This window comes from Struthio camelus, chromosome 3 (assembly GCF_040807025.1).
Source record: "Struthio camelus isolate bStrCam1 chromosome 3, bStrCam1.hap1, whole genome shotgun sequence".
Taxonomy (NCBI): domain Eukaryota; kingdom Metazoa; phylum Chordata; class Aves; order Struthioniformes; family Struthionidae; genus Struthio; species Struthio camelus.
The window spans coordinates 59130071-59156394 of NC_090944.1; the positions used below are offsets into that span (position 1 = coordinate 59130071).

Here is a 26324-nt window from a genome sequence, read left to right on the forward strand (position 1 = left end):
CAAACGCTAGTCCCACAGCTTCAGGATGCACTGATAGGAGTTTTTTTTTGCTTCTGATACAATGAATTCTTCCCTGGCATCCTGCTGGGAACGTTTCTCACAGCCTTCCGGGGGCCTGGGTGCTTCGTACTGCCCCAGTGTTTTCTGCTTGAGCTTGGTGGCTCCTGCGTTGCAGTGGCAGCTGATTTTGTAGTTGGCTGTGTAATTTGCACACAGGAAAGCAAGGGAGTGACTGGGTGGTGTGTACGAGTACTGCTGGTGACTCATCTGAATGTTTACTAGAAACCTCTGTATGAGCATTTCAAGCCACTTCCTAATTTCTACATTGCCGCTGCATCCAGCGTTTGGCAGGCTTCAAAACCTTGAGGCCTTGCTGAAAAACGTACGGCTGGTGCGTCGAGTTCACTTCTGGCTGTAAGGAAGGACCGTGTGTGGGAGGAAGGTGATTTTACCTCCTCGCCTGATGGTTTTTGGGCTGGGCTGGGAGGCCTCTGCCTCCACTCCTTGCACATCCCGAGTAAGCAGCAGCATCGCAAATGGCAAGGAAGAGCCTGGGGCTCAGTTCGGGCTCAGAAGAAAGGCCAGATGGGACCTGGCCAGGTGGGTGCAGGAAATCTGCACGGGTATCCATGAAGCCAGAATATACGCCTAAACGTATGTGAAAAGACAACAGTGGGAAAAGGGAATAAAAACTACACGGTAAAGTTCAATACATCGATTTTGTTCCAGCAAGTGAGGCTTTGATAAGCTTCAGCCCTGTGTTTGGCATCCTAGATAAGAGCCTTATGCTCACAATCTGATTTAGCCCTCGCTTATGCAAGATGTCTCACTAATGTGTTCTCCTGACCAAGGAGAGGGGCTCTACTGTTTACTGTCTGATTTGGGAGAAGCTGAAAACTGTCATTGGGACATCTTTGCCCTACTGACCCCTTTCTTTCCTCTCACTAAGCTTTACACAGGAGCTGATACTAATCCGAAGTGCTGGGTATAAGGCATAGAGACTCTCTTTACTGTAGCGGTGTTGTTTGACTGCTGCTCATGCCTGGTTTCTCTCAGGCTGATGTAAATACCTCTGCAGACAGAGATTTTAGCAAATGCATTTCTTAATGAAATAGCGTCTGACACTAGATTATTGTTCAGAGGTTACTGGTGGACTGCACTAATGGATGAACTTTGCGCCTGCATTTGACAGCTGATTAAAGTATTAATTACCCTGTGCCTCAAGCCACGAGCACGGCCCTTTTAAGCTCAGCAGAAAGTCTGTTGTGCCTGCGTGGGTAACCTCATGGCAAAGTTTGGACGCGACTTTGGACATTTCTATCAAAATAAAGGTATGGATGCCAACAGAACAGTTTTTCTTCCTCTTTGTACTAGAGAAATACAAGTGTTACAAGATCTCTCAGTCCTGGCTTTCCTGGTCTTCCCGTATCAGGAGCGAGTTGTATTTCTGCTGATGCAGTGTCTTCTTGAGTAGTCTAGTGGTGTAGATTGTTGCATGTTTCACAGGAAAAGGGATGAATGATATCAAGACATTGAGCTTATAAGTAGCACGCTGGCAACCCGCCACTAAAATATAAATACATTAAACGTACTAAAGGAAATGTTCATTCTGTTGTTTAGAGTTGGACATGCCCCAGTGAGGTAAATTTAATCTTCTTGAGGGTTGTTGTGTTACAGCTGAATGAGGCATGCAGTTATCTTATTTCTGATCTTTCTGTCATTCAGGTTTTATGTTCTGGCATTTGTGATGTGAAGTGTGTTTGCCTCGGAATGATACTACAAGTATTTTCCAAGGGAGATGAAGGTGCTTAGGGGCTCTATTAGCACCTTGCAAGATCTGACCCTCTAGCCCGGAAATTTTCACGATCCTCTCTCACTTGTTGGTCACAAAGCTAAGGGTGCCACCTTCTTTTTGGTTAGAAGTGTACAAAATGGTTGCTTGGCAGATGTTTGTTAGGAAAAGTCTGACAAACTAACTAACTAATCATCATAGCTTTTTTTTTTTTTCCTCCCTATATATTCCTTTTGTTAACTTTTGTGCAGTTCCTGCAGAAATCCCCTGGCCGTGTGTCTGCTCTGATTGAGGTCGGTGGCAAAGCTCACGCTGATTTCGGGGTGAGCAGAATCTGGAATTAAGCATCAGAACCAAAGCCGATTGCGGTTAAGAGGAGTCTTTTCATCGTTTTCCGTGGGTGCTAGGTCAGACCCTGAGAACGCGATCCTGCGGATAGTCTCTTGACTAATCCTGCTGAAGCGGAGGGAACTACCCCTGTGCGTAAGCATTACAGGAGCCAATACTCTACGTTAACAAATGTTTTTCAAGAATTGAGCTCCTTTCCTGATCGTACAGTAAAGGGAAACAACAAGGCAGGAAAAAGAAGTAAAAGGAATGAATGAATAGAAAGATTTTGAGCTCCCCCTAAAAAATGATGTTCTATGTGGAATGCACGTAGTTAAAAAAATAAGACATTTGCTGTGTATTTTATAGATAAGAAAATGTTATTTTATTGAACTGAAAGATATATATGTTTCACCTATCACATCTGAAATAATCAGTGTAGGCTTTTAGAAGAAATCTGTAATTACTCTGAGCACGTCATTACTTAGAAGGAAAATGAATGATATTGCTCCATTTTATTACCTCTAGTGATATAGCCATTTGTATCATAAATTCATTGACCTCATCGTAAATGATCAATCCTGTAAGACAGACTTGATTCATTAATTCTTAAGTGACATTTTCTCTCCTCCAGTAATTTCCCCCTCATTGTAGAGACTGTTTCCCTGCATTTTACTCTGATATTCTAAGATGTCTTATTACCTGCGTATGACATGCACATTTTATATTTGTATCTTAAAGAAACAGCATATACTTACTGCTTATATAAAGAGACAGATAGGTGGCTATAAAAATAATGGAATATGTAAGTGTAATAGATAGACATTTATCACTGATGTCCACTTCAACACTTTGGGATGTTGCAAAAAATCAATAAGATAATTATTAGATATTTGGTTCATCCAGGATGTTCAGAGGAACAGAATTACTGCTTTTAACTTCTGTGTCTTTAATTAATTTTATGTAGTGATAAAATATACAGAATAGTCTGTGATCAATATGTGAGTGAAGCAGACAGACTTCAGAATTTTTTATACCTCGGTGAATTATTGAAAACAGGAGAAATCAGTGGAGAATTTCTAAGCAGGATTTCTAAATATTTTACCAGGGAAGAGAAAATATTTGTTTAGCTGCAAGTGACACAGGAGCCCACTTGAGATAAACAAATCAATACAGCAATAAAACACTAAGGTATTTCAGTGAATTTTTCAACTGATAACTAATAAAATTAAATGATTAGAAAAGATGCCATGAGTTTTTTGCTGTATTTTGCTTTCAGTCTGTTTAATTACAGTCACTGAGGGGGCTCTTTTTAGAAAGATAAGGAGGCTGTTTTTACTCTCTCCTATTTCTCCGGTGCTTCTTTGACACCAGGCTTGCAAGCGTGGAGCTGCTGTGTTTTCTTTGCCCTGAAGGAAGGGTGAACCTTAGCGGCACCACCCCAGGGCGAAATCAGGGAAGCAACTGCAGCCTGGTGTCCTGCCCCACGCTTGGGCCAGCCTCCACCGGGACGGGTCTCCTCCACGTCTTTCCCCAGCAAACAGACACTATTTTGATGGGCACTGGGCCCGGTGGGCTTCGTCCTAGCCAGGGCACGGGCTGGGGGCCCTTGGGTGCCCACGGAGACACCCTGCCACTTTGCACAGCTCTCAGGGCAAGAGCGTAGCCTGCAAGCGGCTGAAGAAGCAGGTTACACCCTGATTCCATACATGCAATATAAATAGCATTTTGCCTCTGCAGTAGTGAGCTCTGTATGACATTTAGGTAAATCCAGCAGCTTTACTGAGGTAAACAGTGAGTTATTACTTTCTAGCATAGACTCACAAACAAGTTCCCCTTTTGTCTGCCTGGAAAACTGTGGCAAGCCAGGGAATTTCAGGAAGTCAATGATATGGTGTTTCCATCAGCTCATCCTGTGATGGGGCTGTGTTGACTTGCCAGGTGGGTGGCAAAATCTGTAAACATGCCAAATACCTAGGATTGTTCAGTGCCCGCTACTATGTGTCTGCACTACCCGCAGCAAGGGGTTGCCCAGCTCCAGTGGCGTTTGCGAAGGCTGCTAGTCCTTCAGGTGGGAAACGAGGAAGTTCCTACTGCAGGGAGAGGATCAGTGCTCATAAAACCCCACAGCCGCTTGCAAGTGTGGGTGCCAAGCGCTGGCGCTCTGCCTTTTCTTACTTGTGTGGCCTACTGTGGTGGAAATAAGCCTGCACTAATGCCGACTGCGGAGAGCAGCACAAGGACCGCTGGGCCAGGTCTGCCTCTGAGATATCCTCTGTAGTGCTCTATCCACGTGTCCACGCTAAAATCTGATGCCTACATTTCCATACTTCAGAAGTACTTTCTACTTTCCATACTTCTTAGTTGCTATTTCTCAAGCAATTACGTCGTTTGATTTAACACTTGGGATAAAAACTTCATGGCAGAGAAACAGAGGATGTGTGTGAGCGTGTGAAAGGTGTGGAGACGGGAGAGGGAATGAAATAGTAACCAAAAGGGATAACCAGAAGGTTGCAGAGTTAAATAATAGCCATAACATATAGGGCTGTGTGTGTGTGTGTGTGTGAATATATATATTAAAGATATATTACTGAAAACTCAAAAATGTCACCACTGTTTATATTAAAGGAAAGCTGAGAGTTAAATGAGATGGGTAATCAGATGCCCGACATATGTTGTTTTGAATTGTTTATATGGCCAATAGTTATTAAAATTAATTATCCTTTTAATGCAGTCTTTTCAAAATCATATTCTATTTTTTTTCATGCAAAAGATATAGTCATTTCAAAACAAGCTAATATGGGCTATTTGGAAAAGGCAGAACAAACAATATCATGATGTATTCTGACATGGTCATAGGCTCAACATGCTGATAGAAAGCACCAAAAATCTCTTGTCAACGGAATATTTTGAGAACTAATGTAAATGACAAAAATGGTTTTTTTGTGTGTGTAAAATTCTGTCAAAAAAGTAAGGCACTGAAAAATCTGACATCTGTTTATCTGTTTATAGCTATGGCAAGATTACTCATATTAATTCTTGTTTAAAATGCCATATGAAGGAAAGGCATTTGTGCAAACAAGAGTCATATTTGAATTGTAGATCATGTCTTCACCATCTGTGAGAGCTGTTGGTGTTGCAAAATTAATGTGTTAATGAAATCACAATAATTTCTCTGAAGTAATGGATTCTGAAGCCTAGAATGACTATTTTTTGAACTTTGGTGCCTAGTGGTTTACAACTGGGAAAACCTTTCACAGCTTAATTAGTTCTGCAGCCTTACTTTAAAAAAATTGGCTATGCCTTCACCACATCGATAGTAGCACAGAAAAGGATGAAATGGAAAAGGGAGAAACAAACAAAGAAAGAAGCCTGCAATGCAAACTCTTTGCTATACTATTTCAAAAGTTGCTAAAAAGGACTTTGCTTGCCAAGAAGTTTTCCTCAAAGTGACTAGTACACAAGAGCAGGCAAACAGCTCAGAAAGTAATTCCAACTTGTCGAAACATCACAAATTGGGAATATTTGAACCTTACACAAATCTCCTGACTCTTTCAAAGTTTCTCCTTGGAATGAAGGGCAAAGGAAGAATGATGCTTTTTTGCTCTGTCACACCGTTTTAAAATACCGCACCCGTTCCAACTTATTCTCTGATACCATTAATAAAATATAAAATGTTTGTGTGCTTCTGTTTAGCGGTAATGGTTTGCATTCATTTCACAGCAACTTTCTGAGTCCTTTTTCTGTTACCGTAGTTAGTATGTAGTATTGCATCTCAGATGGTACGGGTGCTTATAGGTTACCCCTAAGGAGTAATCACAGCCGTATTCATACGGATTTTGCATATGTACATATGTGTGATATAACAGTTTGCACCAGCTGAGCATTATTCTCTGTGGTGCGGATATAACTTACATTACGTACCGTGTCAGGCAGAATTAAGGTCATGGGAGACAGGAAAAGGGAGTGGCCCTTTCAATTGAATTCTTTAAATTCAATTCACTGATATTTTGGACCCAGTAAGCATAGTTTTCACAAACATGACTATTTTTTCTTTTCTGCTTGAAAACTAATGTGGTTATTTAGAAAGCAACTTAAAAATGACTTTTAGAATAACACTATGAAGAGAAGATTGCTTTTCTTACCTGATTTGATTTTATTACTGTGTTGTAGGTATGTGACTGGTGTAAGCACATAAGACACACAAAAGAGTATCTGGATTTTGGGGACGGGGAAAGAAGGCTTCAGTTCTGCAGTGCAAAATGTCTCAATCAGTACAAAATGGACATTTTCTACAAAGAGACACAGGCCAATCTTCCAGCTGGACTGTGCAGTACATTACATCCTCCAGTCGAAAATAAAGCAGAAGGCACTGGGGTACAGCTGCTGACTCCAGATTCTTGGAATATACCGCTAGCAGATGCTCGGAGAAAAGCCCCATCCCCAGCGTCTGCAGCTGGCCAAATTCAAGGTCCTGGACCATCAGCGTCTACCACTGCCTCTCCGTCTGACACTGCCAACTGCTCTGTCACTAAAATCCCCACGCCAGTTCCCAAACCTATTCCCATCAGTGAGAATCCAAATATTCCACCAGTTTCTGTCCAGCCACCTGCTAGCATTGTGCCTCCAATTGGTGTCCCACCTCGCAGTCCTCCCATGGTGATGACAAACCGTGGGCCAGTTCCTCTGCCCATATTCATGGAACAGCAGATTATGCAGCAAATCCGTCCACCGTTTATTCGTGGGCCGCCTCACCATGCCTCAAATCCTAACAGCCCTCTGTCAAATCCAATGATTCCTGGAATTGGTCCACCACCAGGTGGTCCCAGAAACATGGGTCCCACCTCCAGCCCCATGCACAGGCCAATGCTCTCCCCTCATATCCATCCTCCCACAACACCCACCATGCCTGGGAACCCTCCAGGCCTGTTACCGCCACCCCCTCCTGGAGCTCCTTTGCCCAGCCTTCCTTTTCCCCCCGTCAGCATGATGCCAAATGGTCCTATGCCTGTGCCGCAGATGATGAACTTTGGACTGCCGTCCCTTGCCCCGCTGGTGCCACCCCCGACTCTGTTAGTGCCATATCCTGTCATTGTCCCGCTGCCTGTCCCCATCCCGATTCCCATCCCCATCCCTCACATCAACGATTCCAAGCCCCCCAACGGTTTTTCCAGTAACGGCGAGAACTTCATTCCGAGCACCTCCAGTGAGACACCTGGGGCAAAGCCAGCCAATAACTCTTCATCCCCTCGAGAGTCAAAGCAAGGATCTTCTAAATCCTCTGACTCGTCACCGAGCTGCTCAGGCCAGTCCTTAAATCAAGCTCAAGTGCTTCAGGAGCACAGTAAAAATGAAGTCGTTGACTTGACTGTCAGACCCAGTAGTCCAGTGAACAGTAAATTTGGTTTCCCCAGTGTGCTACAGGGTCCGCAGGACGGTGTGATAGACCTAACAGTAGGACACCGGTCTAGGCTGCACAATGTTATCCACAGGGCTTTACATGCCCAAGTGAAAGTTGAACGTGAACCTAACAGTGTTGTAAATATGGCTTTTGGTAGCTCAGACAAAAGGAACTGCAGCGACTGCAGGGACAATTGCAGCCCAGTTGACTCAAAAACATTGCCATGCAGTGACTCAGCGCACTGCTGTCCTGTCTCCTTGGCCTCCAGCACTTCAGGACTAGAAACTAGTGCAGCGGTTTGCAACGTCATTGTGAATGGCACAAAGAGCACAGAGGGTTCCAAGAACCCGGAGCTGCCCCCGGAGCCCAAAAAGCCTCAGCCCCCAGAGGAGCTGGCAGTGAGCGAGCTGGAGTCTGTTAAGGAGAACAACTGCGCTTCGAACTGCCACCTTGAGGGAGAGGCCGGCAAGAAGACTGGGGAAGAGTCCCTTGCAGGGGGAGACAAACAAGACCCGAACCTTAACAATCCAGCAGACGAGGACCATGCATATGCTTTGCGGATGCTACCCAAGACAGGTTGCGTGATCCAGCCTGTGCCAAAACCAGCAGAAAAGACTGCTATCGCGCCGTGCATTATCTCAACGCCAATACTCAGCACAGGGCCAGAGGATCTGGAGCCACCATTGAAAAGGAGGTGTCTCCGAATTCGAAATCAGAATAAGTAAAGGTTTGTGTAATCACTACTGCCTTCTACTTCTGTGTGAGTAGAACGAGTGTTTTCAGGTATGAGGCCAAACTCATGTGGATGTGGCCTTTGTGAAACAAAGCGATACAGATTCCAATTTATCAGCACTTTCAGAAAGCTATTGGTATTTATGTTTTAATGTTGTTCTTCGTGTTGTATTGCATTTGTACCTGTCAGTACTTCATCCATCAGCAGCCTCATTACACTTTTGCTCACAGAACATTTTGTGATGGTGCTGGCTGTGAAGTTATTGTGTTGTGTATGTCAAAACCAGTGGTTTTCTAACTAGGATATTGTTTATATCTGGGCCATTAATCTGCTTACTTATTCCAGCCGAGTTACACAGCAACTCAAGCCTTCATGATTATGACTGAACTTGCCCTGCAGCACAGTGCAGAGCAGGATGACCCAGCTACTCACTGCTAGCTCAGGTTCAGATGACTCACCAAATGGTCATCCCTAACTGCCTGACTTTGGTGTGCCTCCTGAACACACCCTGGCTTTCAGCCGATGTTCTTGGGGGAGTCAGTCCCCCTGCTGAGCTTCCCTCCCCAGGTATCAGTGCTCGGGGACTGCCTGCTCTTTGGGATCAGCCCTTTGTGGCTTAGCTGAAGAGGCAGTCAATAGACAATGGGCAGCTGTGGCAGGACCATGGGCCTTTCCTCTCTTGTGCAAGGTATCTGCCTTGATGCTTGCATCAAGGGCTCCCTCCCACTTCAGAAAAGCTGTTGAGGCTTCCCCTGGCCCACAGCTGGTATATATGTTATGGTTTTTGATAAGCACTTCAAGGCAAGGCAGCGATACAGATAAGTCTGCCAAAACCTGTGGTTTGTCCAAAGACAGTGTTGCGGAGGCAGAACCCCCGCTCCGTTCCTTACTCCCAGCCTGTGGAATCCCTCTGATAAAACAGCGCCTTTATAAAACTGTTAGTTTAATGTATGCCTATTGCTTCAAGCCTGTGAACAAGAAACAAGTGTAATTGCGTTTGTTTAGATTCACAAGCATGGAGAGCTTCTTTCAGAAAAAGGGAAAATGGTGGGTGTTACAAGAATCTGTTCAGCAGTAAAACACTGATGATTTGCCGGATGTGGCTTGGTGACATGCCAGATTTTATTACAGTCGTGGAATACTCTGTAGCCTCCAGTAAATCCCTGTCCCTGGTAGCGCAAATAGTGACTGCAGCAGCGCAATATGAACGTTGCCTTGCACAGCTTGGCATCTGCTACTGTAGAGAGCACACACTGTGGAAGCTGGAATAGTGCAGTATCTCCCTGCTCCATCAGTGCAGGCTAATTGCACTATCAAAAAAACTGCAGTATAGCCAGGCCTGTCCCTTTATTTTGTGACCGTTGCATTCCCTGTTCTGGCTGCAGAGCCGGAAACGTTACTTCCTTTGATTGCACGCAGTATTTATTTACTTTCTTTGGTGGAACAGAGCCATTATTCTTTGCTCTAGGCATGTGCTGACACATTTAAAAGATACATTTGTAAGAACAGAGGACATCTGTAACATTCTTGGACTAATAATCAACACATATAATAACTCAGAAGCCAAATGAGTATTTAAAATCTTTATACTCCCCTAGGCCCTGCTAGTGGGGACTCCCCCCACCCAGAGCCTTGGACTACACGTCCACCTAGTCTATCATTTGGTTATTTCAGCATGAAGATCTGTATTGCAGCTCCCAGCATGCATTTTTTGGAGCTTGAAAGATTGTCTGTTCATAAATGTACCTATGCTTCACCTAGGGGTAATTCTTTGATCTAGTGAGAATGCCGCCATTTGACTGCATCTCTTGTATTTAATCTTAGGACATCTACGGTTACCACATTCCTGCCTTCCTCATGCTCCCTATATATCTATGTTTTGTTTCTAGCCGCTGTTAAGAGACCTGAACGTTTGTGTGCTGACACTGTTTTCAAAGAAAGGCTGCTTCTTGGCATGTATTTACTTCTGCGTGCTCTATATTTGCCGAGACCATGCAGGGCGCAGTAACGCCACTGCTCTGAGGTCCTGGTCCTGGGAAGAGTTCAGCATCTTCCAGAGTCAGCGCCTTTAAGCTCAGAAAGAGTTCTAGCTTCTCTGGCTTGTTTATTTTTTCCTGTTGACACAATTGTACATGACATCACTTCATGGATAGTGTTTGACAGAGAAAGTGGACAAACTGAACAAACTGCATCAAAAAGACAAAAAGGATGCTTTGTCACACAGTTATTGTCCTCAACCCTTTATGTTCTCTAAATGCCAAGAACTGCCACTTTGGTTATCCTCAGGAATAACCATTTTCCTCTTCACTGAGAGTTTTATATAGATTTTCTTTGTCTCAGTGTAAGGATTGTCTTGCAGGAAAGTTTTCAGTTTGCCAGGCCAGATTAATCTGATCCAATATAGACATCTGTGATGAAGACACAGCTGAGCTAATTGTCTAAACTCTCTTTAAAATCAACCTAGAGAAACATGCACTTCAGGGAGGCAGTTTAGCTCATCCTGAAGTCGACAGCTAAGACAGATTAGATGAATTGTGCCACAGGAGTGCCTATGGCTCTCTGTAGTGAGGGAAACTAGGGGTGACTGGTGCAGACGTAGACGTCTACACAGACACTGAAAATTAAGAGAAACAAAGCCCAGCCTAGGTACCTGCTGTGCCCTGGGAGTTTGTGTAATAGTATAGCAATGGCTATTAGTCAGTCTGTGTTTGTCCCCTCTCTTCTCCACAAAAAGAAAAGAAGTAGCCTCTGTACAAAAGATACGTGAGACCAGGATCTTTGTATATTTCCAGAGAAAGAGGATACCCAAAATACTCTGCAGAAATAAACAGTGTGATAACTATCTCATTCCAATGGGTACCACAGTGAAATGCTGGTGGGTTTTGAGTCTCTCAAGGCACGCATAACTGATTTATGCAGTTCCGATGATTGATTTGAGGTGAGGATTCTTTGGTTTCCTGCACGGCCTCCTTTAGTGAGTGCTACTAATAGCCATTCTGGGGGGGGACTGCTTATTTTTCTGGCCCTCAAGAAGTTTGTCTGTGAAGGCTTCCTAGAACTCAGAGTCGGTATGTGTCTGTACAGAGGGGACAAGTGTGGAGACAGAGTGCAGCCAGTGCAGCCTCTTAGACCACAGCCCTGACCTCTGTCATGGCCACAAGTTCCTCCTGCCCAGTCCATGGCCGTGAGGAGGATCCCTCACTGCACACTGACAGCCTTCGAGAAATTCTTGTTCCCTAGTAGGAATACAGTACAAAGAGGGTAGGATTTGCACTAATGATTTTGTTGACTTGGACCGTTGCAGTTTTATATTGTTCTGACCATACTAACCTGGGAGAAGGAAAAGTCCATAGGACTGTCTTTTTCTCTCTTGCTCCTCACCTCCCCTAACTGGAAAATCTGAACACACTGCCACAACGTGCAACTTGTCCTGGATTTTATTTCCCATCAAATTGTATGAAATGAAGGAAATTAGCCAAATATTTTTACGCTAGAGTTCTGGACAGGCAGATTGAATTCATGGAATAGCAATATGGACTCTCTAAAAAGGAATCAATGCAAGCGTGACCTTTTGGGCAAGTAGCCAAACTCAGGATTATTTAATGTACCAATTACTTGATTATTGGAAGTGCTAATCAGCAACATAATCCTTGATGTTAAAGTTTAGTCTCTCCATCAGGATGTGGACTGTCAAGCTGTTCTAGCTTGATGCAATTCAGACAACTAGCAAAAGATGTCTCAGTGCCAAAGCTCTACTATGCTAAAGGAGTGAAGCTAGGAAGAAGAATATTTTCTTGAGTGTTATTGTTTCGAGTTTGAGCAACATGAGTTTTCTAAAATTAGCTCTGTCAGTGTGATGCTCTACATCCAGGCAGGATCAATTTTAACCCTAAAGTTTTGCTGTCAAGGTTTTTTAAGGCACGTAAGTCAAAATGCTAAGGGCCACTTAACTTAAACATAATATTTCTGGTAAATTGAATTAGAAAATTAAATGCCATGTGCTACACTGACAAAAAGCTTCTGTGCGTGCATGTGTGTATGAGTGCTTCTTGAATGTGCGTGTGTTGACTAGTCCTATGTTGCTGGGGGAGGGATAAGAAAAGGAAGAAGGTTTTTTGCCTGTGTAAGCAGAATTTCTCCCAGAAGTATGGAAATAGTAGGAGTATGGCCACCTACTGAGCCAGCCCATATGTCCTGGGGTCAGCATCTGCTGAGTTACAGGCCCAAACCTCCAGCCGTCTAGTCCATACATTGTAGTCATAAAAATATACAATGTGCAGAACACTGCAGTTCAGGGCAGAAGTAATATATATCCCGCTGTGAACTCCCCAGCCCGTAACAGTCCAGCACAAGATTTCCTGCTCTGGTCAGGATTCCTAAGGCAAGGGGCACAACTATTAACCTTCCTTTCTGCCTTAAGAGTTTTTATAGTTCCTGTTTCACTGTAGCATCTATCTAACAGCATCTTACCCTGCCCTTGTTGCTCTAATCAGGACAGAATTTGACCCTGCAGGTGTACTTGAAAACAGATTTTATATATTTACACATTTTATGCTAGTTATCTTTGTTGACACAGTACCATGGGCCAGAGCTTTAGCTAATTTTAACTGGATATAGTTCCATTGGTGCTAAATTAATTTAAATTAGCAGAGTAATTGGACTCATACATTTAACACCTTACTCTTCTGGTTCAGAAGTTTTCCTTCACCTGGCTTCTTATGAGCCTACAGAAATTTTCCATTTATTCTAAGGGGGAGAGGAGAGACCGTTAACACCACAAAGCCTTAAACACATTTGCTTGGAACCGAAGCTTTGCCCTTGAGAGCTGCCTGGCACTCGCAGTGTGATCTTACATTTCAAAATTGCCTGGGTAGCTTCTCAGATATATTAAATTAGAAAAAGGGTTTCCCAGAAAAAAAAAACAGTTCTCAAAATGGTGAAGTATAAAATGACATACTTCCAGACTAGCTTTCAGCTCCCGCATCTTGCTGCCAGGGTGTGGGAGCACTAACTTCCGTCTCAATGGCAGTAAATAGCAGGCTTGTGGTACAGTGCTGTAGATGGCTGTACATGCTTTGAAATCAAAGGAACAACTGCTAATTTCTGATAGGGTCCTTCTACTTTTCCATGAAACATTCCAGGGCATAGGTTTCAAATGTAAAGTTTGGTTCCTCAACCCATTTAAAAAATAAACTATACCTGGTCTGATTTGCAAAGGTGGAAAGCATTGAGGGCTCTTTGCAAACAAAATACAGAGCCAAACCTTCAGCTAGCAAAAAATGCCATATCTCCATTGACACACTCACAGAAACTTGCAGCAGGTCTGGTTCCTGGAGACTCTAGCCCACCTGGTACCTCCAAAGGTCTGGGACCACTGACTTCAGAGATCACTTTGGCACTTACTGGCCCTTACTATTTTTAATTGTCTTGTGGAAAAGAAAATTATTTGAAATAATTATCTTATCCATGACATTCCCCAGGTTGATACAACCCACATTCATATTGAAACAATGGGGCTACTCATAACTGTTTGTGAGGCTTTAAAGTCTGACTCTGCACTTTCAGACGTACAAGGTCTATTGCGCCTCTCATTTAAGTCGGCGTAAAGCAGATCCAGCTACGTTCAAAAGTGTTAAGTGTAAAATGGGCATAGAAGGAGATGCTAGCTCTTCATCATTCTTGTGCTAGTTTTTGTGCTATTGAGCTACCAATGTCAACGTTGCAGGGAAAGTTTATGGGAAAAAAGCACAACTCATGATTAAATACAGAGACCATAACAACAAAGATCGCAATAAAACAGACAGACACCTTGTAAAAACATCATCAGAGACAGAGATTGCCTTTACATTCAGAGGATGAGATCCTGGACAGTATGTGTCTCATTGCCACTGAAACCAGATAAGGAGTTAAGCACCTAATTGCCTTTGTGAAGCTTGGCCCTGAAACAACCATGGCCAACTTCAGTGCTGAACTGTGAATTCGAAAGAACTGTGAGGAGCTTATAGTTTTAAACTGTTTCTCAGTATTAGGAGCAATTCCTGAAAGTGGGTCAGGAAGGAGTAGAACACTTTTGAGGACTGCTGCTGTGAAAGAGTTGGACATAATCAAGCAGTGAGCAATAGATTTTAAGAAAAAAATTACATTTCCATTAAAAAAAAATCATAGGAGAATTAAGCATAGTAGAAGCAAAGCCATCTGAGCCAGAAATCAGGAAGAAATCTGACTTTAGCAAACAAGACTTTCTGAAACATTTTTTATTTCCAGATTACCAGCTGAGTCTCTCCCTGCCTATTTTTAGGTCCCACACAGCAAAACAGGCAAGTTAAGCACATTCCTGAGGGCCTCCATCAATCAAGGCCTCCCAGCTCAGGCCTACTCATCGTTATGTTTTTGATAACAAGCTGCATTTCACTCATGTGACTAGAGGTTGTGTTTGGAAATGCGTGTGATCATCTCATGAAAGAAAGGAATTGAGGTAAACTCAGACATGTTACGGCACTCACAACTATTCATTTGCATCTACCCTGAAAAATACAGCTCATTAAATAACTGGGCTAGATCCTGTGAAGTGCTGTGCGCCTTCAACTATCAGTGCCTCTAATGAGAGCTGAAAGCACTCAGCACGTTGCAGAACGAGGTCCTGTCTCTGACTCATTTGCATGGCTTTGCCTCCCCGGACATGATTTTGGTATTTGAAAAGAATGGTATTCCTGTACAACATGTGTCTCAATTTGTAACGATATCCTCCCTGCAGCTGGCTTACTTTTCCAAGTGTTTCAGAAACATTACTGTCTTACATTTGAGCCAACCTACAATAACAAATTATGTAGACGCAAAGAGGCTGAACTGCATTTGTTGTAAGAACACCCCCCACTCTGTGCTACATTTCATCTTCCAGTCCTTGTTTTGGACTTTTGGGCTGTGTAATATAATCATCTATGGAAAAACGCATTTCCAAAAAAAAAAAAAAAAGAAAAGGTTGTAGAGATTGAGTGGTGCAGTATGAAACACCAATCGAGTTCCGACCTCTCTGGAAAGATCTGCATCCCATCGTCAGCCTATTGATATTTAAACCTATGTTTAGAGCAATTTTCAGCTATTTATTTGTAGCCCACATGGTTAAATGTAAAACTCTTTATGATCTGTTACATGCTTATGCTTCAAATATTTATAAGCTCTCATGAACCACTTGTGCTGCCACTTTTAAGTTTCTTATGCAAAGGGGGAAAAAAACCCTTTCCCACAGGAATTAAAACAAACATCTCTAATGGAGAGATGCTTGAATGCTAGTTATAGAAGAAAAGATACATGATGAGGTCACTGAAAATTTGAATTCTGAACCTAACTTTTTGAGTTCAATTAAAGTGCCAATTCTGTACTATTTGCCACAATTTACCAATTATTATCAAACCAGTTCTCTTGATGATAAAAATATTGCTTCTGTTTTCTCGAGGGGGCTAGGGGGTGTGTGGGGAAAATCTAGAATATTGACTGGTGCCAGTGCAGTTTGCTTAGTGACTGGCAGCGCTGGGGAGGAGAGGCACAGACACCTAAGGGCACCTGGCAGTGCACCTCTGGTATATTCTAGGCCTAACCCACTTGCTCCTTGTATGTTCTGGGTTGATTTTTCCTCTTCCTTCCTCAAACAGTATAATCTGCCTGACATTTTGGCTACCTGAGCCCCTCCTCTCCTTGTCCTTGAGCCTCAAAGCTGGCCGAGTTTGTGTCTGCTCTTGTTCGGGTTGAAACGAACCTGAACGTGGCTGTGAGACTCAGGAGGACTCCGCAGGGACGGCGTTGGACCACTGTAAAATCAGCCCCCCCTCCTTGAGCATGACGGGGTCCAACCCCACATCTAGGGTAGCGGCGCCAGAGGTGGTGCCCATGGAGGCTTCGGGAAAGGTCCTGGGAGCTGCAGGGCTGGATGGGAAGTGACGTGATCTCGGCTGCCACCCTGCAAAGGGGGAGCCTCAGCCCCACAGGGGGATGAGCTTTCCCTCCCTGAGGTCATCCCCAGGGCCTTGCTGCGAGAGGGACCACGTCCTCCGCTGCCCAGGCTCAGCTCCACACACTGCTGGGACCCAGAGCTGAGCACCTCTGCTTCCCCCGGGGGCGAGATGCTGCTCAGGAGGTCAACCACGGCAGCTTGTTTGCTTGCGAGGCAGCATCTATCTGCTCCTGCTGGGTCCCTACCAGCACATTCAGTCTCTAGCTGGGGAAAGGAAAATATAATTGTTGCTGCCTGTCTTAGGACAGCAGCCTTCAGTGGAAATGCCCCACCTGCACACAGAGTTAGGGCAGAGTAGCAAAGGATTGGACTCGATTTCAGCCCCTACCCCTGTGACTTGGTTTTCTGCCTTTTCTTCCAACACAAGAAGCTGATGATTGCTATATTTGCATATAACTCCAAACTTTGGCTTATTGTACACCTGATAGGCCTGGAGCGGCACAAAGCTTGACAAGAACAGCCAGCCTGATGGCAAACCAGGTCATCCTGGGCCAGGGGACCTCTACAGCCATCATGGCCCCTTCCTACCTGCTCCTGCTGCTTCCCTTGTCCTCTCCCACCTGGGACATGCAAGAGCTGAAGCATTTGGAAAAGCCCTTCAGCCCCCTCTGCCTGGGCCTGTAGCCCAGCTCAGCTCTGAACAGAGCGGGTTTTAGTAGGAAAACTTTAATTTTTTGATGATGTTGGATGCTGAAAGCTGTCGCTAAAAAGTTTCAAGGCAGCTTCAGCAAAGAAAGGGAGATTATTATTATTTTTTGGCCCACAATGGAATTTCTGGTAGAAATGTAAGGCCCATGCATAACCCTTCTGCTTTGCAGTTCATGTGAGGAGGAATACAGGGAAAGTACAGCATTCACCATGACCATTGAGTCTCCTACAGGTTCAGAGGTAGGACCTCCAACCTGGGCTAGCATTGCGGCTACTCTTCTTTTTCTCTGCCACTGTAAGCTAATATGCCTTTTTCTGGCTATTTAACTAGTTTTACTGGAGAGATCAGCTCTGATTGGTAGGAAAATTTAGAAGCCCCTTGGAACAGCCAAAAGCCTGATGGTTTGGACTCACAGGAGGCTGCAAAAATTTCAAGCTAAAGTTTCTATCTGAATCAGACAGAATCAAAGGCTTAAAGAAGGGTTATCCCATCCCAGTGGCTGCCTATTTTCAGGGGAAGGAGAGGAGAAACTATCTGCATTCCGTTTTAGTTTTTCTGTTCCCCCCCCTCCCCCCAAAAAAAAGAACCTTTAAAAGTTTCAGCTTTATCCTAGAGCAGAATGGGAGAATTAATTGAACACTTGACCCCTGTTGCTTAATGAAAAATCCTGTCTTCTGCCAGATCTGCATATGAGGCATTGCGGGGGGCAAAGCAAAGCTATTCTAGTTCTGCCAAATATGCCAGTGCTGCACTCGATGCAGAGCAATCTGCTAGCTTGCTGCTGCTGCAGAGATATATTTGATCACCCCTGGGTAAACAAGAACAGGACCTGGCCCAGGCAGGCTCTGAGGTGTGCTGAATGGTCACGGGCAGAGACGGCACGTGGTACAGGTAAGGTTAGAAGTCTGGAGTTGCGATGGCATTTTCTGCTTTGCAGGACTTAAGTATGTATCTCAAAATGCCCCAAAGGGTAAAGCAGAGACCCCCCTATCACTGTCTGGGTCTGGGCAAAAGGAACTAGTTGACGTTGGTTTTGTCTTTCGTTCAGTTTGAAAATGAAGGGGAGTTTCATGATCTCATTAAGCATTTGTTCTATAAAGAATTAAAACATGAGGGATTTCTTTGAAAGGATATAAGATTATGTGGAAAAAAAAATTATAGTGGTTCTGGGGAGACTGCTACTATAGAAAGTGGTATAGCTGGGGAAGGATGACACCTGTAAAGAAGCCTGAGAGTAATACTGACACTGAAGTCTGGGGGACTGAACTCAAATGTTCAATTTAGCCTACCAAAAGTGGTCTCCTCTGCCTCTCACTATGGCTGATGGACAGAGAGTCTCTTCCAACATGTTTTTCAGAGCACCTAACTCCAGACCTGCTGGGCTACTTGCCTCCTGGGAAGGGGCACAGGGTCTTCCCAGGCTGGAGTTAGTGAGCCCTGGCGAATGCTCGCAGTCACCGCTCCTCTCTCAGAAACACAAGGAAAGGTAAGGAGAAAGCAGTGCAATTTGGTGTGGAGCTGCCTTCACGAAAGGCTGAACAGCGATGGTGACATGGAGCAATGGAAGTTTAAAAATGCTGGAGCATGGGATCCTAGTGACAGTGGCTTTGCCTAGGAAAATGTAAACCCGAGGAGGAGAGGATGCGCCCTGTCCCCTGTGTCTGTGTAGAACAAGTCAAACAGCAAAGTTGTGTTGCTGCTTTATGGTGCAGGAGAGGATTTACAGCAGGGCCAGGCCACTCATCCAAGTATGTGGCTGCCTACTGCTAAATTTAGGGAATGCTCTTTCCGCTGTCTATGAAGAAGAGCTGCAAACTTACCCAGGCCAAGACCACTCCCATTTTGGGGGCCCCGGTTTTATTTGGCACTGTCTTTATGGAAATGCATAATGTGGCAAAGAGACACCTTTTACCTTTTCCTTCTGCTGTATCTTTACAGCAGAGCCTGGCTGCAGGAGCAAACGCAGTCAAGAGCAAACTCTAGATAGCCAGGTTTTGAAAGATTGCCACAGATTTTGAGTACAGTTGGAGAGTTGGATTTCTATATTGTTTCTCTTCAATATCACTGGCAGCCTGGTAAATCTAGGAGCACTGAGCCTGCATCTTGTTGGTAGCTCTCCAGGTCTCTTCCACTGCGATGATCCCTTTGCTCCCACTTTTTAAGAAGACATGCTTTTCACCTCTGATGGGCAGGAGCACAGAGGAGAGCCTGGACGGTATTTCCTACATTTCCTTGCTACATAACAAGGGCATAGTTACATATCTCCCTGTTCCTAACTTCAGTAGCTAGTTTTAAGGTTCATTTTAAAGTATGTTGAAAAAGTTTAGTGAGAAAGGGTATTAAATGTGCCAGCAAGGGGCCAAATACAAACTGGTGCAATTTCGCTGAAGACTTTTCTAGGAATAGCTGCAGGGAAGCAGGAGTCAGTACCCAGCAGTCCTTCTGCTTTCCAGTTCATGTTTCTCCCTCCAAGTCCTTCCCCGATTACAAAGTGACTCAATGCGATTGCAAGCGTGGCCTCTAGTGCCTGCCCACCACCATTCAGTCAGAGAGTCAGGGGATGACTAAGCTGTCCCCAGCACTTCTTCTGCCTAGACATATAAGGAGGACAAATCCCAAGGCTTTTCCCCAATGCATTTCTTGAAGTCACAATGTCTGCTCAGACTACAGCTCTCTCCTCAGTAGGCAGGAGAGCTAGAGTTGCATATCCGACCCAAAGTTAACAGTAGGTTGCAGGACCAGAGCAGGAAGAAAACAGCACCTTCGAAATCATGGTAAGTTTGCCTGGAAAGGGATGGTATATAAGAAGCCAAGTAATTATCCCATTCATGTAAAAGGCCTCCCTTGACTCTTTTAATGAGGCATCCCTTCAGTTAGTTCATGGAAAGATAAATCATTAAGTATTCAAAGGAGAAGGTTCTAATGAAGAAACTTGAACTGCTTTAAGAATTGCTAAAAGAAATAATTAAATTACAGAATGATTACAAGTAACAGATGACTCCAGAGTGATTCCAGGGCTGAGCTTGCTCCCATGCTGACTTTAGCTGCACTCTTGTGGTTTATCTTCAGTGTAGCTTCCCTGAGAAAATAATTGCTATGTCTTTACTCTAGGGCCATGCACATCCCAGATGAACTAGGCATCTTCTAGCACATCAACAGCTTCAGCATTCATTGTCCAGTTGAATGAAGCGCTATGCTAAATGATGGAAAACTCTGGCGTGCCAGCCCACATCAACCGTTGCCTCAACCCTTCCCACCCAGTCTCTCTATTTTTTCTGAACAGTATGTTGCAAATCTGGAGACAGAAATATTCAATGGAGAGGAGGATGAGAGTAATCATGGAAAAAATTGTGTGTGCACACATGCATGTGTCAATGGCATCGCACTTCTGAGAAGGTAGGACATGCCTGGGAGAAGAAACGAAATGGAAACAGCTATTTTCAGCTGTTGTCTCTGCCAGCAGGAGCATGCTGCCAGTATAGTGACACTCAGCACTATACTATAGCAGCACTCAGAACACTATAGCAGCACTTCATGGGGCAGTGCTGGGAGTGGAGATACATGGATCAATGCTTGAATGTGAGAGACAGGGAGAAGGATCTACCCTCCGAGGTGAGCTATGCAGCTCCTTGGGCATGGAGGCACGGAGGGGGAAGTGGCGCTTGCTAGGGACACTTTTAGCAGCTGTCTCTACCAAACTGGCCCAAAATTCCTGCTGCGCTAATCCCAGGGGCTGCCCAGGAGGGAGGGTTGTAGGTCTGCAGCAGCCACTGCAAGTGGAAAAGAGCTGAGAAGCTGGAGAAAGGGAAGCGGAAAGCTTGCTGGGGAAGCTTTGCCCTAGTCATTAGTCTGCTTTGCCAAGCTCTAACTCTGTGGTGTTTTGAGCAAGACAAAACCATAAGTATTTATGTCAGGATTTAAACCTTATATGTCAAGGCACAAATCAAAGAGGAAGCTTTCCATTGGTGCAGCTTGTTTCACAGCTGCCTATTGCTCAGTTTATGACTAGCAGTTGCAGAGGGTATTAGTGCGGCTCTCACCTACTGTTCAGAGGAGCCCAGTGTTTGTATCTAAGCCGCACAGGTGAACCTCCAAGCTACCTGCCTGCACCAGGTCAGCGTTCAGCTAAGTTACTCTCCTCTTTTCCCCTGCAATGACACTGGAGTGGGAAGGAGCCTTTCTACTTTTTCCTCTTCTTGTCATCTCTTCCATGCTGACTCTTTGGTTTGGGACTGCAGCCCAAACCTCTGATTTCTAGGTGGTCTTCCATTGAAGCTTCCATTAGCTTTGGAAGGCAGACAAAACCCAGTGCAACTCACAGAAGCTCAGCTCTATGACTTTACAATTAGAAAAATTTCTCTTTTGTGGCTGATGCAATCTTTCTGTCTGATAAGCGATATTTGATGTGTACTTGGTGCAAGTTCAGCTGGGGTGAAGGGCTTATGTGGCTCTCCTGAAAAGTCATTTGTTTCTGTGGGGAGATATAAATAGCTGACTTCATTGTGCTGGTCGTGCATGCTGGTGTTGGCACGAGGTGTATAACGTCTAACTGTGAAGTGGTGATGACTAGAGTGTTCTCATTTCTTTCTAAAACTTTGCATGCTAGGCCTGATATGGGTTTTTATTCCGTCACTTGATTGCTACAAAGATACATTCATCAAACAAGGGGTCTGACGTATGGACCAATCACAGGGGAAGATGCTTCTCTCCCATCTGCACTGTGTTACCCTGAGTCTATCTGCAGTAGGAGAAAATGGACATGCCTTACAAAGGCAGCTAACTGCTCCAAGCAGAAAGCATTGAGGGCTAGTGGACATCTTTATGTCCTCCCTCCCAAATGACCTGTGACTCTGCGCTATGCCATGTCATTTGAGACCCATTAGTGAAGGATGTAAATTCATTTCTGTTGATGTATGGAAACAGAAGACCAGTCAAAATAAGTGAAGTGCAGACTGAGATTTTATAGAGAGGCTACAGATTTTTTTTCCTCTGCTTCCTTTTCTAGTTGATCTCAGAGCAAGATTTCAAGCTAAGAAAGTGACAGAAAGCAGTCATATGCCTTGTGGGAAGTGCTCGGGAAGGGGATATATCCCATTTCTCAGTCTAGTTTTTGTCTACAATTGTCTCTGTAGGCACAAAGCTCCTCATTGCTCTGGGCACCTTGCCCTAAATCCCAAATGTTAATCTTCAGCCTCCATGCTTTAGGAGTTCATGCTGGTCAACATAGTCAATGTGCCTCCACTCTCTGCTTGGAGAAGAGTGGAAGTTTGGCAGGGGATTACGAGCACAGCGAGGGATCGAAGGGGAATCAGTGTGAAGGGGAGAGATCATGGAGCAGACTGAGAAGGAAAATGTGATCCAAACGTGACCAAAATTAAGGCTGATACTGTGCTTTGGAGTGAATGAATGTCTGTGACATTAAGAGACACACCAGGTAACACCATCCAAAGCAGCAGACAGACAGGACAGTCCCTGGTGGCAAGCTACATGATCGAGAGACAAGAAAAGCAGGAGCAAATGAGGTCATCGTGTATCACCCAGTAGCCCCTGGATAAAACAAGGCATCATGATTCTTTGCCTAATTCTGTGATCCACTCTAGCAGTGAAGGTTTTTGTTTTCTTCTCACACATTGTCCACAGAAGTACGTGAATTCACCACTGAAAGTATCAGATCTCAGTAGCGCTCTGCCTCAGTGAGAGTAATACCCTGTTCTGCTTTGGATCCTAAAATGCCTTTATTCAGATTCTGTTTGTCAAGCTAAGCAGTGTCAGTCATGGTGTTTTGCTGATTGTGATCCTCCCACTATTGCAGCTGCTGTCCTGGTGGCATAAGTTGGAGCAGGCCAGTGGCAGGCCATCCCAAGAGAGGGCTGAGGGTTGGGGAGCTCAGTCCTGACACCCCTCACTTCAGCTTGGATTTGCTGATGTTGAGTATACCTCACTCATCTGCATGACTAAGGATTTCGGGAAAGGCCGTAGAGAGGCATCTTCAGTTTGTATGCATGGCACACATAGGACATAGCTGAATGGAGTTAGCTCTGTTACTGGAGGATACGTGTTTTTGTGAGAGCGGAGCTGTCTCCAGGTACTGTTCCCAGTTTCTCAATGAGATGAATTAGCCCTGTCTAGCTGTACTACTGACGTGGCTTTGTCACGCCTGAGCTCCCATCTAGCTTGTCCAGTGCAGGTATCTCTGCAGCACCCTGGGATGTGCGAGAGTGGAGGCCAGGCTGTGAGGAGAAGTTTTCCAAGCATTTCTCTGATGCTCATGATAACTCTAGAAACCCTTACACTTCTGGGAGCAAAAGTGCACAATTATCTTAAATGACTATATAGCATGCACACAAGATGAACAACCAATTTGAGTGTGAATACTGATGGTAGCGAGGCTGGGAGTAGTCCTCGACAGAGAGCTCAGTGTTTCAGTCAAAGCAAAGGAAAGAAGGGAGAAGGGAAACCCCATTTGTTTTTTAGAGGAACTAAATGAAATCTCAGTCTGCTAACTCTCTGCCACTTGGACTGCACTACAGGCAGCTTTACAAACATATAGAACATTAGAATAAACTGCAGTTTTAATATTCTAAATGCTATTTTCAACTGCCTTTAAAGGGCTGGAGGAAATCTGGCTTTCTGGGAGGCATCCAGGTCTAATAGGAAAAGCAAGCAACTGTGAGTTGTGAGACGTGTGTGCTGTTCCCATCCTCTCACCATCCCAGGTGCTGTGGGATCCTGGCCCAGACGTCTCTCCTTCTCTCACTCCGTTTTCCCACCTGTGCAGTGGAGATAATGGTACATCCCAGCTCTGTAACGCACGCTGAGATCAAGAGGTGAAGGGTACTGTATACTTGCAAAGTATCGTTATTCACCTGTGATCTTGTAGGATGAAAGGCGCTCTATAAAACGCAGAGAATGAACTATTATTATATCGGTTTCCAGCTTTTTATCACAGGAATTCCTCCTCCTTCCTTTCCAGCAGCCTCGCTGCAAAGGAGGCTTCATTTGCCAATGGCCCTTAGCAGCGGGAGGCCCGGCCGAGGCCGAAGCAGCGGGGTTGTGCCTGTGCCCAGCTGCCCGCGCTGCCTGGGCTCGTGCCCGTGTGCACGCCACCTGTGATGAGCCACCTCCCACTGCCTCTGACCCGCTCTTGTTGTCCGCTTTCCAGGAACACGCGCTGACAGGGTACCTTGCATGGAGAATGGGAGCAGAGCAAACCACGTCACTTCACCGACTGACACCAGCTGGGCCACTCACCGCCCCCTCCGGCTCAAAGTCAAGCAAATCAAGCCGCTTCCCACCATGAAGTCCCTCTGAGGAAGCCTCAGTCCCACGGGTGCCTTCGACCCAGAAGACAGCACAGCACGGACCCACGCAGCGTGCTCAGCATTCCTGCCGCCACCCCCTCTTCTCCTCCAAGGAACGCTTTTTCCTCTTGGTTTCTTGCTGGGGGGGGGATTTTTCACCCTGGTTTCAAAAACCACATGGACCAACATAGGTACTTCTCCCTCTCTGACTTCAAAGTTCATATATTTGAGACAGGACAATGATACGGATTTTTTTTTTTTTTTGAAAAACTGCTGTGGTTTTGCTGCTACACTAAGAATCGTGATTTGCATTGTATGGTTTTGGACCTATTCAAGTTTTGATGGGGGAAAGGGGTAATACTGGAGTAGCAACGCTTCAGAGTCATCTCTGTCCTACCCATGATGCACTTTTAAATGAAGAGTTAGAATATTTTATTGGCTAATATACTTTCCTTGTTATTTTTACAAAGGCCACCTTTATCCTTTCTAATGCCATATTTTCAGTGTTACACTTTTATGGCTTTTAATTTTTGATTTGACAGATGTAAGAAGCAGCATGAATAGTTTATACTGTGGTTTTTCAGAGACTGAATGCCAAGAGAACTCAGTAAATGTTTATTCTTCTCAGCTTTCTCTTGAAATTCCCCTAAATAGCGCCCCATTTGGGAACAGAGCAAGAGTGTTGAACTAAAGACCAAAATTCCCTCAAGGTGTAAAATAATCTGAGGGGAATATTTGCTGGGCGTCACGAAAGACTTGGATGAAATTTCAACCCTGATGGTTTTCAGTGATCCAGGAAGGCAGTGAGACAATCTCTCCATATGCATAGCCCTTTCATGATAATTAGAATGGTATGGACAAACCAATGAAAACAAGGGTAAAGTGAGAAAGATCCCCCATGATTCTGTTTCACTGTTTGCTTTCTCCTGTCATGGTTAAGAGAAATGTGCAATTCGATCCTCAATCAGTGGGTGGAGGATAACAGGGTAGAATTTACTTGTGTGCACTTGTACAGTTGTAGCCAAGAGTCCAAAAGTACACTAGAGCATGTTATACTGGCACTGAATTGGTAAGAGAGTCGTGGAGTATCCCATTCTGACAAATACAAAAAAAAAAAAACAAAAAACAAAAAATCCCACAAAAAAATCAAAAACAAAAAAAAATCCAAAAAAAATTCAAATCACCTTGTGATTCAGTGTAACTGTTTACTAACTCGAATAAAGCAATTGTTCACTCTCAAGTGTTCAGAGTACACCTTTTCTATAAGGCTGCTGCTGGGAAGTGAGGAGCAGTTTGCAGAAGCAGTGTCTCTAACAGTTTCAGCGGTGTTGGGCGCAGGGTGTCAGAGTCAGTTGAACCAGAGCCTTGTAGTGATGGTGCACTATGAGCACTATGTATATACTGTATTTCTATATTTTCCTTTGTACAGATTCACTTAAGTCAAGCTACTGTTTTACAGGTGCTCCTTATTTATTAGAGCTGTGAAAGCTTGGAAAACACACCGGGCGAGCAAGCTCGCTTTTTAAAAAAAAACAAACAAAAAACCCAAAAAAACAAAAAAGGGGGGGAGGGGGGAAATCCAACAACTCCTGAGCCTAGGGAGAGAGTTCAAAGAGATACTGATGAAACATCTTCTAGAGAGCAAGCATCTGAAGCACCCTCAGTGTGCTCTGCTTTCCTTTTGGGCTCACAACACTTTTCTCTCTCCCTGACTGGTGTCAGATTTATTAAAACAAAATAAATCTCCAAGAAAAAAAATGCACTTCAATGTGCTGTTGTTTTATTTTTATTTTTTTCCTTTTGGTGCATGCAGCTATTCATTCCTCTATCTGGCTGGTCACAGATCAAACAAAATTCAACCTGGAGTCTCGGAAATGTATGTGTAAGTGTTCTTGGAGGCTGAATCTCTGTTCCTTACATTTTTCTCTCCTTTCTGATCATCTCTCAGCTCCTATAGTGTTCAAGGCGTGGGGAAGACAGCCCACAGTTAGTGGAGCAGAGTTAGGCCCTGATTTAGAAGGGAGCTCCATTTGCGCTAGCTGGAGCTTCAGTCGTTTCAAGGAGATCAGGGCAAGTGCAGTTTGGCTGTGCTGCATTTGGGGCCTGCGCATCG

General features: G+C 44.5%; 1 protein-coding gene across 4 annotated transcripts in view; it reads left to right on the top strand.

Moving 5' to 3' along the window:
• The window catches only part of SOBP (sine oculis binding protein homolog), a 120935-nt gene extending 94962 nt beyond the window's left edge, over positions 1-25973 (top strand). For all 4 annotated transcript variants that reach the window (XM_009676929.2, XM_068937960.1, XM_009676933.2 and 1 more), the window contains 2 exons: positions 6293-8247; positions 24073-25973. In XM_009676929.2, the coding sequence (XP_009675224.1) occupies positions 6293-8245 (1953 nt within the window). In that variant the 3' untranslated portion in view covers positions 8246-8247; positions 24073-25973. The remainder of the gene's footprint in view (positions 1-6292; positions 8248-24072) is intronic.
• The last annotated feature ends 351 nt before the right edge of the window (positions 25974-26324 follow it).